At 36.0% G+C, this 19502-nt stretch overlaps 1 protein-coding gene and 1 pseudogene across 1 annotated transcript in view; one reads left to right on the top strand and one right to left on the bottom strand.

The window, feature by feature from the left end:
* Positions 1-15706, top strand: part of LOC107693303 (oxidation resistance protein 1-like) — a 52206-nt gene extending 36500 nt beyond the window's left edge. The window contains 9 exon segments of the mRNA XM_016492624.1: positions 818-1002; positions 1274-1947; positions 2954-3122; positions 6636-6804; positions 10794-10874; positions 13625-13744; positions 14017-14169; positions 14338-14546; positions 15284-15706. Coding sequence (XP_016348110.1) covers positions 818-1002; positions 1274-1947; positions 2954-3122; positions 6636-6804; positions 10794-10874; positions 13625-13744; positions 14017-14169; positions 14338-14546; positions 15284-15419 — 1896 coding nt within the window. The 3' untranslated portion in view covers positions 15420-15706.
* Positions 15707-18899: 3193 nt separating this feature from the next.
* Positions 18900-19502, bottom strand: part of LOC107693251 (squalene monooxygenase-like) — a 3579-nt pseudogene continuing 2976 nt past the window's right edge.

Raw genomic sequence — 19502 nt, 5'->3', positions numbered from 1 at the left:
ATACTTATGCAATGGAATCATTTTAGTTTTTTATTTTTAATAAATTTGCAAAGATGTTAAAAACCTGTTTTTTTTTGCTTTGCCATTGTGGTGTATGGAGTGTAGAATAATGTGGGGGAAAAAGTAATTTAAAGCAATTTAACATAAGGCAGCAACAAAAAAATGAAGGGGTATGAATACTTTCGCAAAGCACTGTGTATATGTATATATATATATATATATGCATATATACATACATACACACACACACACACATTTCTAGTTTGTTTATCCATTATAGTTATTATGTGTATTATATTCAAATATTGTTCATTTCTGCTCTAGCTTGGCATTGTGTTCTGCAAATTTCAAAATTAACTAAAGTTAATAATGTTGCTAAATGATTAAATGTAGATATTTCACTTTATTTTCAGAATTGTTTGTGGATTATATGGTACTTGTTACATTTGGATGGATAAAAATTATGACTACAAAGTCTAAACACATTTTCACTATTTTTTTTTTTTTTACTGTATTTTCTGAGCATTTTCTCCTATAGACCACAATTCTATGCTGATCTTTTATTTTAGTATCACTGATTTTAGATTTTCCACCAAACAACACAAGAAAAACAAAACCAAAAGCTTGGCTGGTTTTATTTCATGTCGCTCTCTTCATGCCTAAGTGGGCGTTTTGTGGCCAGAATAATCAATGTGCAATAACAAGAGCAATATGTTCCGTCTTTGCTCTGACAATCAAATCTGGCCATAGAAGAGTATTGTATAATGGTCCATTGATGTTTAATTGCCATCTTCCTCTTCTGTTCTCTGTCTTTCAGGGTATAGTCAGTGGTGTTCTTTTGGTCACCCCAAACAACATCATGTTTGACCCTCATAAGTCAGACCGGCTGGTGCAGGAGCGAGGATGTGAGGAGTACGGGATCATGTGCCCGCTGGAGGAGGTGCAGTCTGCAGCCATGTGCAGGGAAATCACCGACATCAGGGTCCGAGAGCTTGTGCCACCGTAAGTTGCTTGATGGCCTAAGGGATAGTTCAACCAAAAATGAAATTTGCCATTTGCTCACCCTAAAGCTGGTCTCAACCAAAAAAAATAGAATATTTTGAAGAATTTTGGTAACCAAACAGTTGATAGTCCCCATTGACTTCCATAGTATGAAAAATAAATACTAAATAAGTCAATGCGAACCAGAAACTGTTTGGTTCGAACATCTTAACACTGGAAATGCATGACTTTTTAAATGACACCATTCATATTCATTTTTTTGTCAACCCAGAGATCTGGAGCTAGAGCCTTCTGTAACTGAGGTGAGCCATCTCAAGAGGGCGCCTCGTCTCAACGCAGCCGATGCAGCACACCGAATCCGTGAGACGGGCAACGACAGTGCCAGTACGGCCCCTCGTAGCACAGAAGCATCTCTGTCCGAAGATGTTTTTACAGAGTCAGAACTTTCTCCAGTCCGTGATGATGCCCTCGCAACATCTTCTGATGAGCTGCAGCAGATAAAGTCCTCCGGTGCGTCTTCTGAATCAGTGCAAACCATCAACCAGGCCGCCACAGCCACCGAAGAACCCTCAATGGTTGACAAAAAGGATGTAAAAGAAGCTGTACAAAATGCAGAAACTGAGGAAAGAGAATGGAGGGATAGTGGTATCGAGCAGAGTCTGAATACTACAGATTTATCCAGTGAGGTTGTGTCTGAGAACGTTTTGAAGAACGTAACGAGGGACCAGCCTGCGGATGAGGCCAAATCACGCACCACATCCGAGTCGCTTTGTTCGGACACTGTGGCTGTTGAGGATTTTGCAAAAGCCCATGAGACACAGAAGAGCATGGAAGCTCAGACTATACAATCAACCAGTGAAATGAAGGAAGGAGAGCAAGGGATGTCCAATGACTTCACACCAGCTAATGAGATTGGAGCAGATGAGGGACAGAGTACAGAGGAAGGTTAGCACACTTGTTAACGTCAACACAAAATTAAATTAGACCCTTTTTACTTTGTTTACAAGCTTATTGCCCTGGATTCATTAGTTCACATTATTCTCCCCAAAAAGTTCTTTGCATTCTGTCATCAAAAAAAAAAGTGTATATTTTTAGGGATGCATATATACAGTAGTCAACATTTGAAGTGGATCCAAAAAGTTCATCAAGAACGCTTTTAGGTTTTAGGACAACTTTGATGAAAGGTTTCGATCCGCTTCAAATGTTGACTAGTGTATATGCATTCATACACGTGCATGTTTTGATGACAGAATAACTTTTTGGGGAAGAGAATGTGAACTAATAGAAAAAAAGTGCATTTAACAATTAACATTTAATATATACATTTTACAGTAAAAGTAGTAATATTGTGACACGTTCTAATTCTTACTAAAATTGGTGCCAAAAGAATGTTATATATATATACTGTATATATATATATATGGGTCCCGGCATCCTACTTTTGCTTTATAATATGCCATTTCACTCTAAACTGTAAATAAAAAATGCAAGTAAAATGGGTTGTGAATATGTTTCATGTTGACTTTAAGCTTATTTCTCATTGTATTTATCTTTCCCAAGGGTATTGCTTATATAAAAGATATCCAATCCTTGATGACATAGCAGAACGTACAAATATATTGAGGTGTCAGCCTACATATGATCCTGTTGTATCACTGCTGCAGTCTAATAAGGATGAGGCCCTAAAAATAAACTGAAAGATACATTTTCAGTTAGTCATGCTGGATTGGCTGTAGATCCACAGATTTAATTTGCTCCGTTTATGTATTTCTCTGCAGCACACTAACAGCATCAGCTCATTCAATATGACAGCTTATGTGTTGCATCCAGCATCCATAAATATACTCAAATATAGATTAGTAAAAATAGAATGCAAGATTCAGGTTTTAATTTAGCATGCTGAGATAACTGTGAAAAACAGGTGCTTTGTACTGTTTGTTTCCTGTCCCAGTTGTGCCGGGGCCCAAAGGCAAGCAGAAGTCCAAGTCGCACAAGTTCCTGTGCCTGCGGGTTGGCAGGGCCATGCGGAAGACTTTTGTGTCCCATGCCAGCGCCTCCATGCAGCAGTACGCCCAAAGAGACAGGAAGCACGAGTACTGGTTCGTTGTTCCTTCTGAGAGGTCAGTGCTATTCCCAGTTTGGCTGAACTCCACTTTAAATGTCAGCTTCCTGTACTTCTAAAATGGAATTGTTTACTGATCCACTGCTCCAGACCCAGGTGTAGTATGTTCTTTACCTTGAGATTCGCAGTGTAGTGAATTTTTACTTTATTAGTGATTCTTGCCTAGATTATAGACTATGCTAAAGGTTAGGGATTTGAACAAATATATTTGGCACAGTGTGTTTGTTCTCTGGACATAAATGATGTATCATGATACATAAAATGATGCCGTTTATAGATGTATTAACTTGACAACACTGAACATGGTTTGATCTAAAAGGTTTAAGAATTACAAAAGTAGTTTCTCTGCTAGAAATTCCTATTTATATTAAATATATAATAATGTATGTATTTTTTACACTACTGTTCAAAAGTTTGGTTTCAGTTGATTTTTTTTTTTTAAGAGATTGATACTTTTTATTCAGCAAGTATTCATTATATTGATCAAAAGTTACAGTAAAGACATTTATAATGTTACAAAAGATTCTGTTTTAAAGAAATGCTGCTCTTTTGAACTTTCTATTCATCAAGAATCCTGAAAAAAAGTGTCACCGCTTCTACAAAAATATTAAGCAGCACAACTCTTTTCAACATGGATAATAATAAATGTTTCTTGCACAGAAAATCAGCATATGTGAATGATTTCTGAAGGATCATGTGACACTGAAGACTGGAGTAATGATGCTGAAAATTCAGCTTCGCATCACGGGAATAAATTACATTTGAACGTATTCAAATAGAAAGATGTTATTTTAAATTGTAATAATATTTCACAATATTATTAACTTGTAAAGATTTTTTTTTTATCAAATAAATGCAGCATTGGTGAGCATACGACACTTTCAAAAACAATTTAAAAAATGTTAAATTTACCAACCCTAAACTTTTAAAAAAAAGTGTAATTTTTTTAAATAAAAGCATTTAAAAAATGTATGAATAAATTTTTATTTTTTATTATTTTTATATTTAGTTTTTAATTTTTTTTTAGCTTTGCATTCATATTTTTTCATGCTGTCTCTGATACTAATAATTAAATTGTTTGTTTTTGCTGTTTTATTTGTAAGACCCCTATGTAACTGACCTCTTTTATGATTGGCTAAGCTGTATATATGTGACGTCAAACATGAGCAAGCAATTTTTGCAGCTGGGGTTTCAATAAATGGTCTTTGTGGCCCGGGCAGGGAGCTCTAGTTTGTTAAAGTGTTTCCACAGCACAACTGTATATCAAGGATAATTTGATTTCTCATTATATGACTCTTTTAAGAGTACAGCAGGTGTGTATTGAGGGTTAGTTTGGGCTCAAAAAATGTTTGTCTAAGCATTAACCTACATAAATCTGCTAGGTTATCCTATGCCAATCCTTAGTCTCTATTTGGAACGAGATCAATCTGGTGCCACTAGAAATGACTGTGACTAATTACCTGACCTAAAAACAAAACCTTATGTAATCCGTCACAGAATCTGTTACTTCTGTATAATACAGCTATTCAGCCACAGTCAGATTAAGAGAGATTTGCATGCTCCATATGTGCGTTTTCATCTCCAAACTGAATTATGCATGGATCAATGTATTTTTCAGCTTTCCCTGGAGCCATAAATCAACGTAATTATCTAAAACAGCATTATCTCTAACAGATGAGTCTGTAATGTGATTCCATTATTTATGAACATGACAGATCATTTAAAATAATAAGGCATCTGAAAAATCACTTTGAACTGCAGACTGTAAAAAAGCACAATTTCACCCTTTGACTTCTGTTTAGTCTGCTGACACATCCGTTCATTGAGTTATGATGTTTACATACAGTAACTTGTTTTGTATTCCTGATTTTAAGTGTGTATTTGAGAGATCAGTAGTTCACAAATGGTTTGTGTCCTCCATCTGGACCTATTAAGCTCACACAAACCGAGTCTGCATTCGTGTCAGAGTGGCATCCATGCAAAAGAAGTGTCATTATGTATCAAAGATGTGGCTATGGCAAGGGCAGCACAGATAACTGCTCTACTGTTGTCTGACCCAGTTTGGTGGCCAGTCGCATGATCCTTATGAGCATTGACAATGGTCCATTTTGTCATTTCTGAACTGCAAAGGAACATCAATGTTAGCTGGTGCTCGCCTACGTGCGTACTTCTCATAGCCTGTAAGCTGTGCCTCATGTCCCCAGGAGTCGCCTGGATCGCATCCAAATCTCTCCATGACCAGGTCATCGTGTGTGTATATGTGCATCCTAGCTTGTGCCTGTCTATATGTGTGTGTGTTTATGGTTGTAGATCTTTGTAAATGATCTCTCAACATCAGTGCTGTTTACCAGCAAGACTACAGGGCAAGGTTTCATCACTGTCAACATGCTGTAATCACCTATACGATGCTGTTGACATAGACCATTATAAATTGAACAGAGCAATCTAGGAAAGTGGTATATCAGACTACGGACATGCATTGTGGTTGATTTAGATATAGACAGTCAGTATAGACCTGGAGCCTATTTTAAGTATGCAATTTTTATACAAATAAATTAGTATTATAATGTATGCCATAAGTTATGGTTCTTACACTTTCTGACCAATGAAATCAAAAGCAATAAAAATTTACATTGACTGTAGACATAGTATAGAAGTGTCTTTGACTTTTCCATAAATGGTTTTATTATTTGTTTGTTTGTTTGTTTATGTATTATTATTATTATTATCTTGATTACAGGAACCCTGTTTACAAATTAACTTTATTTTATTATAATTTAGATAAACCTAAATGATACAATTTGCAAAGCATTTAAATTCCATAATATGAAACCTACTCAAAGCAACAGGATATTTAGTAGAAAAAAAAAAAAAGACATTTTGTCCAACAGGATTTTAATTAATTATACAGATTTTAATGGATTTTTTTATTTATTTAGAGGTGGAATTTATGGAAAACCTGGAAACATCAGGGAGTTTGAAAATTAAAATGTAAAATTTAAAAATTCATGATAAAATTAAAATTATGATATCCAGACCTGGAAAAGTTATGGAAATAATTAAATAGCAATTAAAAATTAAATCAATTAAAAACCAACTTTAAAAATCCTTATCTAGTAATTCCAGTCATCAAAAATTAAGGAATTTCATTGGTTAAAAGTATGAGACCCATAAGACTGATGAATTATGCAGAATACGACCAGTGACATTAATTAGTGCACATATTTTTCAAAGTATTTTTCATTACAGTAAATCAGCATAACAAAAAAAGCATAACAAAGCAAAACATATTAAAGAATTTTTAATTACCATAAATCTGTTTTGTTTTTTTTTTATTGAAATTGATGCACAGTATTTAATGGACAACTAGAAACATCTCATTAGAAAGTAGTAGGATGCCAACGTGAATGAAGAACTGGCCTTGAGGAGGTCCCGTTTGGTCTGGTCTTGTGTTATTTCTTAAGAGTGAACCATGTGTGTGTGTGTGTGTGTGTGTGTGTGTTTCCTGTAGGTCAGACCACCTGTATGCGTTCTTTGTCCAGTGGACCCCTGATGTGTATGGAGAAGGGTTGGTTGGACTGACACGGGAGCCTGGGTTTGTAGTGGTTAAAAAGAACCAGGACGCTGAAAGCGGGGAGCACGACAAACCAGTACCTGATATCACATTCAAGGACTGGGAGGTATGAACAACTGCTGTAAGATAAGTCTTAACCTGATAGCCAAAAATATAATTTAAGCCTAAAAACTAAATGCAAAGCCTAGAATATACAGTATATATTATGCATTAGATGAGGTTTAAATATAATTGACTATTTTAATGATTTGTAATGTGTGTGTTTATTTGATTGTCATAAATAGTAATACTTATGTTAATTCAGGCATGTTTTTTATTGAAATGTTGCGTTGCTTTGATGCTGACGTCTTTGTTGCGATTGTGTTGTCATGTGATCATGAATATGCTTACATGATGTTTATGTTCTCTCCTGAACACGAGCCTGTTATTCACAGCAGCACTGGAGTGTGTGTGTGTGTGTGTGTGTGTGTGTGTTTGTCTGTTTCTTTCAGAGTTCATATCCTCGTCAGCAGTTTCAACCATGTTTATGCACACATACTAACATTTAAGTATGAATGCATGCTTGTTCCTGTTGCCAGCCATTGTCAATGTCCATGTAATGTCTTGTTGCAGTGTCTTATTTTCATAATGACATCTTTTCCCTTCAAAGGATGTGATGAACTGGTATGTAATGTCCTTTCATTGTAATGCGTGTTTGACTTGGCTGTTACTGTGTACATCTGCAAATGGACACAATCATTTCATCATCCCTCTTAAACCACTTACGGACTCCAGTGAGCAAGACTGTCTGACTGATAAATGTAGATTATGCTTTTTATTGTTTTATAGTCAAGGATAATTACTGTAAACACTCAATGAAGAAGATAAAGAAATTATGATAGTTAATTGACCAATAATTAGATCTTCTTGAGATCCAGCAATTAATTTTTGTCTATTTGTCTACATTTAGGTCCTGGTAGAAGACACCAGTGACCAAGATATTACAATAGTAATGCTATATAATTACAAAATACTGTTAAGATAAAATATTAATATCATTTTTTATCATTAACAATACATTTCATATGTGCGAAAAAGTGTAAAATATGTCATTTAAAAAATGCAAAACCTATTTTTTTGCTTGCTTTCTTGGGTCTTTTTATTTTTAACATTTATATTGGTATTTTAACCTTTCCCTTTGTTTATTTTATTTATTGTTATATATGTTTATTTTATTATTTTGCTGACTTTCAGAGGAATATTTTCTAGGTTGCATAAATGTACATTTTTATTTAAAATATCTTCCAGATTTGTCGTCTTTTAAAATATGACTCAAACATTTTTTTGTACCTATTTATCTTATGTTAAAAAAAAAAAAGTTTGTTTATTATTTTTATTATTGTTATTATTTTATTTTTATTTTGCTGGATCTCAAGAGGATACTTTCTAGGCTATATAAATGTGCATGTTTATTTATAACATCTTCTAGATAGCTATTTGACTTTTTATCAAATATGACTCAAGCCCTGTGCAGCCTCTTATCTGGGCTGGCCAGAGGGAAGGCCACATGAGTTCATGCTTTTCTGTTGGCCTGCCATCCCATTGGTCCGTCTGGGATATAAACAGCGCAAAGCCTCTAGTTCACTTCTAAGAGTGTCTGTACCTCCGTGGGTCCACGTGGATACTTAATATCGGATATACACCTGCATATCTCGGGGCCTTCTGCAGAAGTGATGTTTTTCTCCAGAAGAATTAAGGAGGGATGTCAGCTGACGCCCAAATACAGCTTTGGCCTGGTAAAAAAAAAACACATTCCCTGTGGTTGTAATGTTTGTGTGTGGCTGAGCTACTTGTGCTTGAGTGCACTTGACATGCACACTGAATAGTGTGGTTATGCATGCAAGCAGCTGTTGCTTTCTAGGCTTGAAAATTGCTGTAATTTAGACATGATGGTGAAGTCTGCAGACACATGTTTTTGCAGTAGCCTAGCATACTTTTATTAAGTATGCAGTTGCATACTGTGTAGTAAGTATAGTATTTCCTCACGTGCATAACGCAGCTCTGGTTTTACGATCAATTTCTCAAAACGCAACAGCCTCAACCTCGTCGGTAGTTTTTCCACATGGAAAACAACGCCTCGGAATGTTCCCTTATTAAAAGTTTTGCTTTATTATGTTTAAACAGTTAAACGGGTGGAAATGAAATGAAACTGAACGCATGGTTCCCACTGCGCTGCTGCGTCTAGCTGTTTTGAACGCAAGTGTATTTTTAACTCGACACGAAACGCACCCGCTCTTATGGCGCGAAACGTTGTAAAAGGCAAGACGGACTTTCTAATTTCGTCTTTGAGCAGCACCGCACGATTGCGTTTATTTTTCTCCTGTCGCGATTATTAGTCAAAATGCCGCCTCCGTCATAAAAAGCTCTTCAAAGAAAACTGTGCTTGGTTGTTTTTTGGTGAAAGCTGCAAGTGCATGTTAAGAGCATTACTAGTGTAGGAATAGATTGCATATGGGTCAAAGACGTTAAGATGTCCGCATCAAAAGAAATTTACAAAAGTGATTTTATGTCCATAGAAAGCACATTAAATGTAAGTAAAGTGTCTACTTTTAAGGTTTCAAATAAGTTTTTGGAGGATAAAAATGTCAAAATTTGGTTGAAATAATGTTACATTGTCATTCAGTGTAACACATTATTTATGTCAAAATTCAAACAATATGCTTATTCTGGAGTATACATATTAAAATATGTAAAAGAATAAGGGAGCATATTACATTTTATTTTGTTTCAAATTAGTAAAACATTCTTACAAATGGGCAAATAAATAGTGGCACATTTTAGAAATGTAACACTTATTGTTTTTATGCTTAAACCCTTTTTTGTCTTTGACCTATATACAGTATAAAGCATGCTTTCTGATTTTGGGAGTTAAATCCAATGGCATTACTAGGGATGGGCTTTTGGATATGTGAGCATAAGCAAATTAACTCTATAAGTAAGAGGAGCAAGGCGTTCTGGATAATGTGTTTTTCATCACCACGTATCTATTTATCAAAATATTCAGTTACAGGAAAAAAATGTGTGGTTATAGATTGTAGATCATTTCTGATGTTGCACTGCTGTTGTGTAAATAGTCAATTCACATTGACAGCTGCATATTTTTTGTGCTATTATTTAAAATGTAGCCTAATATTTTGTAATTTACATATATATATATATATATATATATATATATATATATAGGCCTATATATACACGGTATAGAGAGAGACCTTTTTTCTTTATTTGTTATACATGCCTATAATATAGATTATAGTAAAAATATTAGATGAAAAAATATACAAGTAATGACAACATGTTTGCAGCTCATCAAATTAACCTGTTTTTTTTTCTTTTGCACATCTGCTTAATATAAGAAATGCTAATTTATGACATTTTTATAGTGTATATTTATGTATGTATTTCATCATAAATATATAAAAACAGTAATTGTGAAATTTTATTACAATCTCAAATTACTGTTCTTGACTTGACTCTTGACTTACTGTTTTATGATCAAATAAATGGAGACTCAAAAACATTGATAACTTCATTATTCTTTGATTTAGATATTGTGTGGGCAGACAGCCATAGCTACAACTGTTCAGTGCTTCAGCTTTGAAAACGCTGTTTTGTGTTGTTTGGAGACGTGACATGCTGCTGAGCGGCTGGTCTGGGGAAGTTGTTGCAGAAGACGTGTGATCCGTCTTTGAGACAGTGCTGTTTGATCTCGTCAGGTGAATCCTGTTAGATTAAGCTGATTCATGGCACATGAGACCCAGCCTGAGTCTGACTGCAGTTCTGATGCAGCTGGAAACACACGGGTCAAGTGGTATTTAAAGTGCTTTCGCCAGTCATTTAGTTCTTATTTACTGCAGTTTTTATTTTGGTCTTCTCATTTAAGTTGTGCAAAACAAGTAAATGGCTTGAACTTACTAACATGTCCCTTCCTCCATCTCCAAGTTTGTGAGTTTAAGCTGCAGAGGAACATACCAGATAACTTCTCTCCCTTCACATATCAATTTTCGGATGTCAGGCAGATTCTCATGCAACACCACTATTCTGTCTGTGCATTAGGTAGTTTCTGTGACTGAGTACTACCGGCGGATAGATGCGCTAAACAGTGAGGACCTGCGCTCGCTCTGCAAACGTCTTCAGGTGCCACACGCTCAGCTCCACACCGAACCATCACAAAGGCCACAGCATGTCTGCTGATCACTTCAACATTAAACGCAACAATTAGGATACTGTATGAAAATCAACCCAAATCTGATTGGGTTTCACAAATTGAATTAAAAAATACTCTTCTACTGTTTGATCTACATCAGAATGCATAATGGCTGTATTACAGCATTTGTTCCCCTTGATCAGCAGATTGCACTGGTCTTTATGTGGAGTGTGGAATAATAAAACTGGCCCTGAGTTGAGATACAGCCGTTTTTATATGAAATGACACTTAAAGGCTGATAGAATTTCTGCAATAATACTGAAACTGGATATCTGTCAACTGGCATTTCCATCTGGATGACAGAAGGGGTTTTAGATGGCTTGAATAAGAGGAAGCAATAAATTAAGCAAATATCATAGTAGTTAGTCTCATGCTGTCCCCCAGAGACCTTTCCAGAAGGGTTTGATCAAGTATCTAAAAGTAGTTGCATTTGACTGCAGTGCTTGTTCTGACTTACTCTTCAGACAGCAATCATCACACTCTTAAAGTCAACATGACATTACATTTATCCCTATTTGCTTTATTAATACACTTACCTGTCTTACTGTGCCTGATTCTTCACTGCATGTTATTTTTTTTACCTTTTTATTAATCAAAATGTAATATTTTTGTTATATTATATTATAGCCTATTATTATTGAAGTATATTATTATTCACTGCCTGAATCTTCACTTTTTGTTTTTGTAATCTTTAATCAGAATGTAAAATTTTGTAATTTATTGTTATATTTTTTTGTATTATATTATATTATGTTAGTATATTATTGTAATAATTATATATTTTAGTAATTTAGCTTTTATTGTGTGCACTGCTGTTGTGTTAATGAATCATTCCACATTGACAGCGGCATATTTCAATGAATTGTTTAAAATTAAAATGTAATTTTGTAATAATTTAATTTATACTAAAAATAAGTATATTATAATAATGTATATATTTTAATCATTTAGTTTTTATTGCCTGCTGTTTTTATTAATTGTTATTTATGGTTATATATTTTTGTATTCTAAAAATAATAAAAGCCTGATGTTAACAAGGCAGTAAGGGTTAATGTTAACTATGTAGGCGTTGTTAGAAGGTAAATGTTGTAGGTACTGCAGTCTAATAGTTATTGCACTCATTTAATGCTTGTCTCAAACTTGCACGCATTATTTCTTGTTGAATATCATGTTTTAGTCTGACATACATCACATTATCTTAGTAAAATGCTTGTGAATGTCATTTCATGTTGACTTTAAAGGAAAAACCAATCCTGAAAGTGTGTTGATGAGGTCTCACTAACCCTATTCCCTGCAAACATGAAAACAGTGCAAACATCCAAGAGTTTGAGGCTTTACTGAATATATTTTTGTAAATATACATAAAAAAAACAAAACATAAATATCAGCTCCAAATCTGATGTTTGTGGATTGTAAATTCTTGACATGTGATCCTTGGATATTTGCCTTGGTTTGCATTGCTGTTGGCAAACTACCCCGTTTTCCTGCTAACCTTTATTCCCGTGCTTAACTACGGTTATACTTCTCATTCCTTAACCTGTGAGATAAGCCTTCCTGAAGTAAGACCCCCTGGTACATTTTCCTGCAAGCTAAACCTCGCTGAGCTCCATCCATCCATCTTTCTCTGTCTACATCAGTTGGGTTGTACTGATGTAGAAGCACACATTACCAGATTTAAAGCCTGATTCGTCTGGCTGATAAATGTGTGTCTCTGTAAGCTTCACTCCTCACGTCCTGTAGTCTGACTTTCTCCTATATTGAGCTGTACTGCTTTTGATGCCCTCTGTGGAGGGCATGATACCATTTCAGAATTTTGCAAATGTTCTCTTACATTGAGAGTACTGTTTACATGGCATATTTCAGATTATGTTACCTGATATGACTGGTGCCAGTTACCTGGAGTCAAGTCTTAAAAAAGTCATTTGATTGGATGATGCATAGATAGATAGATAGATAGATAGAAAGGCCTAGATAGATAGATAGTGTATTGTAAGTTACTCGATATTAACTTTATTCAGCTGTTGTATAAATGAAAATCATAAATACCGGTAATTATCTTGAAAATATAACTTTATGAAATGACAGTAACTATATTGTAATAAATACCATCACCGATATATATAGAACAAATAAAGGAGACAATCGATAGATAGAACGAACAATAGGCTGAACAAATGATAGAGAGATCGAACAAATGATAGAAAGAACAAATGAACGATATATTGAATGAACTACAGGTAGAATGAATGAATGAACACATGATAGATAGAACGAACAAACGAAAGGTCAAACAAAAGAGAACAAATAAACGACCGATAGATAGAATGAATGAAGGACAGATAGAAAGAACGACAGATCGAATGAACAAACGAATGATCAAAAAGTCAACTGATATTTCAAATGATAGAATGAATGAATGATGGATAGAATGAACAAACATGAAAGATAAGAGTGAGTAAATGAAGAATAGATCAAATGAATGAAGGATAAATGGAACAAATGATAGATAGAACGAACAAACAGTGTGCTATTTTAAAGTTTTCTAAAGTAATCTAACCATAAATATACAGATTTATCCAGATTTTTGTGCTCTCAATGTAAGAGAATGTTTGTGAAATTTTGGGAGAATGAAATAGTGAGTTCCTATTTATCAGTTCTTTTTCTTTCTATTTTTAATCAGATCACAACCAAGGAAGAGGTGAACTCCAAACACATGGTGAAGAGTGACCCAGAACCCGAATCATTCAGGCCCAGTCTGAATGAGCCCAGTGTCCTGCTGCAACCTGATCAGATCGAAAAGGCAAGTTATATTTGATTTTGGGTCCATATCTATATGCTGACCTTATCATGTTTAACTCTGATGCACCTTAACCTTTGGCTAGCTCTCATGGGACTCTTGTGGCATTTTCATCATCTACCTGTGGCATTTCAGTTGTTGTATAATTGGCTCCCAGAGGCCTTTATTTTTTATTATACATTTACTTGAAGTTGCTTCCATGTGCCCTTTCTGTGCTGTCCTGATCTTTTAGGACTTTTCTTTACTCATTTCTGGCCTGTAACTCCAATCCTCAGCTGGCCAAGCACCTCCCCCCCAGGACGATTGGCTATCCCTGGTCTCTGGCATTCAGCACATCCAAACATGGCATGAGCATCAAGAGCCTGTACCGCGCCATGCAGGCCCAGGACTCCCCGGTACTCATGGTGATCAAGGACAGTGATGGACAGGTATGAACGTAAGCTTCTGGGTTTAAGCTGAAGTGTGTGGTTTTACATAGATTGTTTTTGGAAAAATTGATGTGTAGACTGTGAAAATTACATAGTCTTGTAATGCATAGCTTTCACAGTATGAAGTTAATCAAATATTCAAAACAATCTTTGGCTTATTTTCTGCAGATGTTTGGAGCTCTCGCTTCAGAGCCATTTAAAGTCAGTGACGGCTTCTATGGCACCGGAGAGACATTCGTTTTCACATTCTGTCCAGAATTTGAGGTAGGGAATAAATTAATGAAGTATACATGTATGTCTTAGATGGAGCAGTAGAGTGGTGACAATATGTTCTTCATCAAAGGAGATATGGACTCCTTAGCTTTTGGCGGTGGAGGGTATGTAAAGATAAAAATGTGGCATATTTCATTTATCACATGCCAGTGCTGCACACAGAGATCTGATCTCATCATCATCCAGTCTGTCTGGAATGACATGAGGAAACAGATCAAACTAAACAGTTTTAGTCAGAGACAGACTAAATCCAGAAGAACTCCTGGCAACGTCTCCAAGATGCTTCAAGAATCCTTCCTGCAAAGCTGCCTGAAAAACTATTCGCAAGTGCACCGAGGGCAAAAGCTGCTTTAAACGCAAAGGATGGTCACACCAAATGTTGATTTAATTTAGTTAATAGAAGTTAATTGATAAAGAAAATCTATTTATGACATTATTTTTTTACAGCATTTTTACACAAGTGCCTAAAACTTTTAACAGTACTGTAGCTTTGCAGGTAGGTTTCTTGAAGCATCATGGAGATGCTGCCACAGTTCTTCTGGATTGAGTCTGTCTCAGTTTGTTCTGTTTCTTCATGTCATTCCAGACAGACTGGATGATGATGAGATCAGATCTCTGTGTGCAGCACTGGCTGCAGTCAGACAAAAATCTCACTTGATTATTACAATTAATGTCAAAATGAAGGGTTGGAAATGTTAACTGATATGTCCTACTGACACGGCAAAAGATAGAAATAACTGACATAAACCATTTTTTAGCTCGTGAAAATACTAGTGTTCTAATAATTTTGGCCACCACTGTATAGTATGTAAATGAATTCATTCTTATTTTGTAACTTTAGGGGTGAATTTGGGCTGTGGTTGGATGGCGACCTCTATCATGGCAGAACTCACTCATGTAAGACCTTTGGAAATCCAATGCTCTCGAAAACGGAGGACTTCTATGTGCAGGACATTGAAATATGGGCCTTTGAATAACCCCCCCCCACCGGACTCGGTACACAATAAAGTGGGGTTATAAGGCCACATCACTAGACCCCCATAACTGATTATACACCCTCCACTTGGCTCCTAAGAAGCCCTGATAGAGGCAGAGCAGATATACAGCGTACCCTGTCCTTCATTTCTGGAAATGGTCAGCATGGGTGGGTGTTCTTCGCTGGTTTCCCAATGAAAGTTTCTTTACCCATTTGCAGCCTGAGGTCCTCTAGTTTGGAGGATAAGGAAGGGCGCTAATGGATTTTCCAGAATATTGTAGAACTTTCCAAAAGAAATGTAGCTCCAGACCTTCCCAGGAGTCATAAAACAATGGGTTTTCAGTCCTACTACTTTCTTCAACTGTAGCATTGCATCTAACCTCAAAACCCCCGTTATTTATCTGTGTCTGTGCACTCACACAGGCTCTATATACTCAAAAGCCACTACTTAATGTAATATTCAGTACCGTGTTGCTGTAAAAATGTGGAGTAACATGCAAATTCACGTGTGGTGCCCTTTTCATGTCCGTATGCTTTCCTGCAAGTCCTTCGTTTGTCTTTTAGGAAGCCATTTTGGTGGGTGGGGCATCTGAAGGAGTATATATACATATATAAATACATATAGCAATTATATATTTATACCTTTATTAGTGTACTGTGTACATAACTACGTCCCATATTGCTGTTATGTGTGACAGTGATATGGTTTGCGCTACTTTCCTTGTAAATTTGTTCCAATAAATACATTTCTATATGCACACGACATTAACCCAATGTGAACGTGGAGTTTTCGTCAGGTAGCCGGTCTCTTGAGACAGGCTATTCTTATCAACGGTAACCTGGGAACCGTATATAAGGTGACCTGGGCGTTCGAGGGTGATGAAATGATTGGTGCAACCAGAGCCAGTCTCCAGGGCTTAAGGATGACTGCTGTCAGCGATCATGAGAACGCCTGTTACTGCAACATTTACAAAGAGGCACATCGACACAGAAGTTGTTGAAAAAACTGTGAAAATTGATGGGAAATTGGCTCTTTTAGCAGTGTTCAGACTTGAAGTTTAAGCCAAGAGATGACAGTTTCCCATTGTGGCCAGCTGAAAACATGCCCAAACATTTGACCCGACTGTGCGCGTCTGTTGTCAGAGCAGACGTCTTGCTGTGAAGGTCTGATGCTCTCTGCATGCTATGGGATCGTGGAGCCGAAGGACTCGGACACCCTTCTGGGGCCAAACTGCACATTCCTGGTCTTCCAGTATTTGAAGCTCAAAGAAATGTCATTAATCCTCTTGAAGATCCCTGACAGATTATGTGTCAATGTATTAATCACAATAATATCTATGTAATAATGGTGTTTTGGTGGTTTTATGTGTGCATGCATGAAGGAGAAAGACTTAAGGTCTTTGCACACTGAGTCCGAAAGTCTTGTCCAAAATTTTCACACGTTAAAAAATAAATACAACCTCACATTATGTCGATCACGTTTACACACTGCCTCCGAAATTTTCGTCCGTCATAAAAAAAATTCGGATCAGGTCCAATTTTAGGTGTTTTCGCATCGATAGCAAGCATTTTGATAAGAAAGGATGACAAAAACGAAAAACACGTACAAAAATTTTGGGCCTCAGTGTCCAAGGACCTTCAGAAAGTAAAGGTGCAGTCTCATTTGAATTGCATGCAAAATCCAGTTTCAATAGGAATCCATGCAATTGAGAATTTCTTATATGCAGATTTTGCATCAGGCTTCAAATGCTCTTTCAAATTCACCATGTTGACAAACAGAAAGATGTTTGACTTGTAGATTACCTCTGTGTGAGTGGCGCTTTTGTGCATTTTGTGCAATATTGACAATAAACATCTTTGCCCGCAAACTTTCGCCTTCAAGTATGGTCACATTTACTGCAAAATTCTACATGCAAAATCTATTTTAAATAGGAATCCATGAGAATTCACAGTGTTGACCAATAGACAGCTGCTTGATTTGAAAGTGATTTGTGTGAGCAGTGCTTCATGCATCGCTGTACTATTGATAAAGCTGCGTGTTTGTAAGAAACAAATCCATTTTTTTTTTATTTAAGAGGACAACAGGGGATGAACTTTTTCATTGGAGGAACTGTTATTATAGATTATGGAAGTGATGGTTTAAAGCTAAGATGTGTTCATGATGGATTTGTTTCTTACAAACATGTAGCCTTTTACTTCATAAGTTCATCATTACTTGTGGATTTTTGTGATGTTTTTATCAGCTGTTTGTTCTCTCATTCTGACGGCACCCATTCACTGCAGATAATCTATTGGTTAGCTAGTGATGTAATGCTAGATTTCTCCAAATCTGTTCTGATGAAGTAACAAACTGTCTTGGATGGCAGAGGGTGAGTAAATTTTCATCAAACTGTACTATTCCTTTAATCTTGGAGAACTTTGAAAACTGGATAAACAATGCTTCCCTACAAAGGCCAAAACCAGTAAATATGCGACCACTGAATATGCTTTATTTTCCTCAAAGATTGATTGAATATTCATTTTCACATTAAATTTTCTCTGACCCCTTTGTCAGCACAGATCATAGTCTAAGAGACCCATTTTTCACAAAATGTTACAGCGTTTTGTAGGGCAGAATTTGTTACAATCTTCAGGCCACTAAAACCATAATTCCACCATCATGGAAACCAAACTTAAAAGAAACTTATGTGGATTCTGTAAAAGCTAATCAAAAATCTGAAATGCATATACAGTACAGTTTTAGTAAAAAGTATACACATTTTTGGTCTTGTGATGTATGATACAAATAGGCAATTAGTTAACTACTTCAAAGGCCTAAAAAAATCCATAAAAGAGGTATTTAAATTCAAAAAATATGAGAGGGAATATGACCGCACATGCATGATAAAGAATTCCCATGCTCCTCAGCAGCACTCCTGCTTTGTCCTGTCTTACCTTTGCCTTGACTTTTAAGTACACCGCGTACAATACAACGCCAAAGAAGTGACCAATCAGTGTCATGGGGCGGGGGTTCAGCCTGGTGTTCGACATAGATGTTAGATGTAGTATGCAGACAATAATTATGTAGATTTAGAACTACATGTCTGATGAAGTCTGAACCTACATAGAAAGCAGTCCAACTGCTCCAGAGACACACTCCCCTCCCAATTGAAAATAACACAAGCAGGCTCTTCTAAGATCTAATATTTAACATGATCATTTGTAATGATTCAAATGGTCTGACAATGTATATTAACATGATCTGCAAGTGTTTATGGCTTTAATGGTTCTATTCAGTGTACAGCGGTCCATTACATTAGAGGCCAGTCTCTGATGATGAACGTTTGGCTTGTGGTAGAGAGTTCCCTCTAGTGAAAGTTTTCCCAATCACCCTTTAACACAAGATTTTGAAAATATTACCTTGTATTAACTCTGTTTTAATTCCAAAAGCCAGAAGCAGATACCTACTGTCTACAACTCATACAGCGCCTGTGCGAGAACATCCAGCTCCAAATGGAATTTCTGTTTAGCCTATGGAAGGGATCAAATAATAGCGTTTTCACGTATTCTCATTACAAAGCATTTCATCACTGACTCTAACAGAAGTGCACTAGAGCATATCTTCAGTTCTGAAAATAACAAATGTTTAAATATGTATTAATTCTATTCATTTGAATAAACCCCTAGGCGTTTAACCTGCAACAAGGCCGTGTTGTCACTGAGATCCAGAATATTCTGAAGCAGACTCATGCTATAAGCATCTCCAAGAAGCAAAACTCCTGGCATAGAGGATAAGTTAGATCTATTTTAAAATAATTTGGTTCTAAGACTTTATCGAAATCTATGACATAAAACATTACAGTACTTGTTTAAATGACTAACAACAACAATAAAGCTTCTTTATAATTACTATAGGCTACTATGTATTACTATGTACTATAATTCAAGAAACTGCCACTGCTACAACTCTAACATGCTGTTTCTATATTGAGCAGTTACCTGGTTTATTGACAGGTGATGAGGGCAGGAAGCTTGCTGGCATGGATTTTGTACAGCCAACAAAAACGGCCTCTTGAATTGATCTATCATGCAGGCACAACAAACC

The sequence above is a fragment of the Sinocyclocheilus anshuiensis genome, unplaced genomic scaffold (genome assembly GCF_001515605.1).
Source record: "Sinocyclocheilus anshuiensis isolate Anshui unplaced genomic scaffold, SAMN03320099.WGS_v1.1 scaffold566, whole genome shotgun sequence".
Taxonomy (NCBI): domain Eukaryota; kingdom Metazoa; phylum Chordata; class Actinopteri; order Cypriniformes; family Cyprinidae; genus Sinocyclocheilus; species Sinocyclocheilus anshuiensis.
This window is presented reverse-complemented; position numbering and strand designations above follow the sequence as displayed.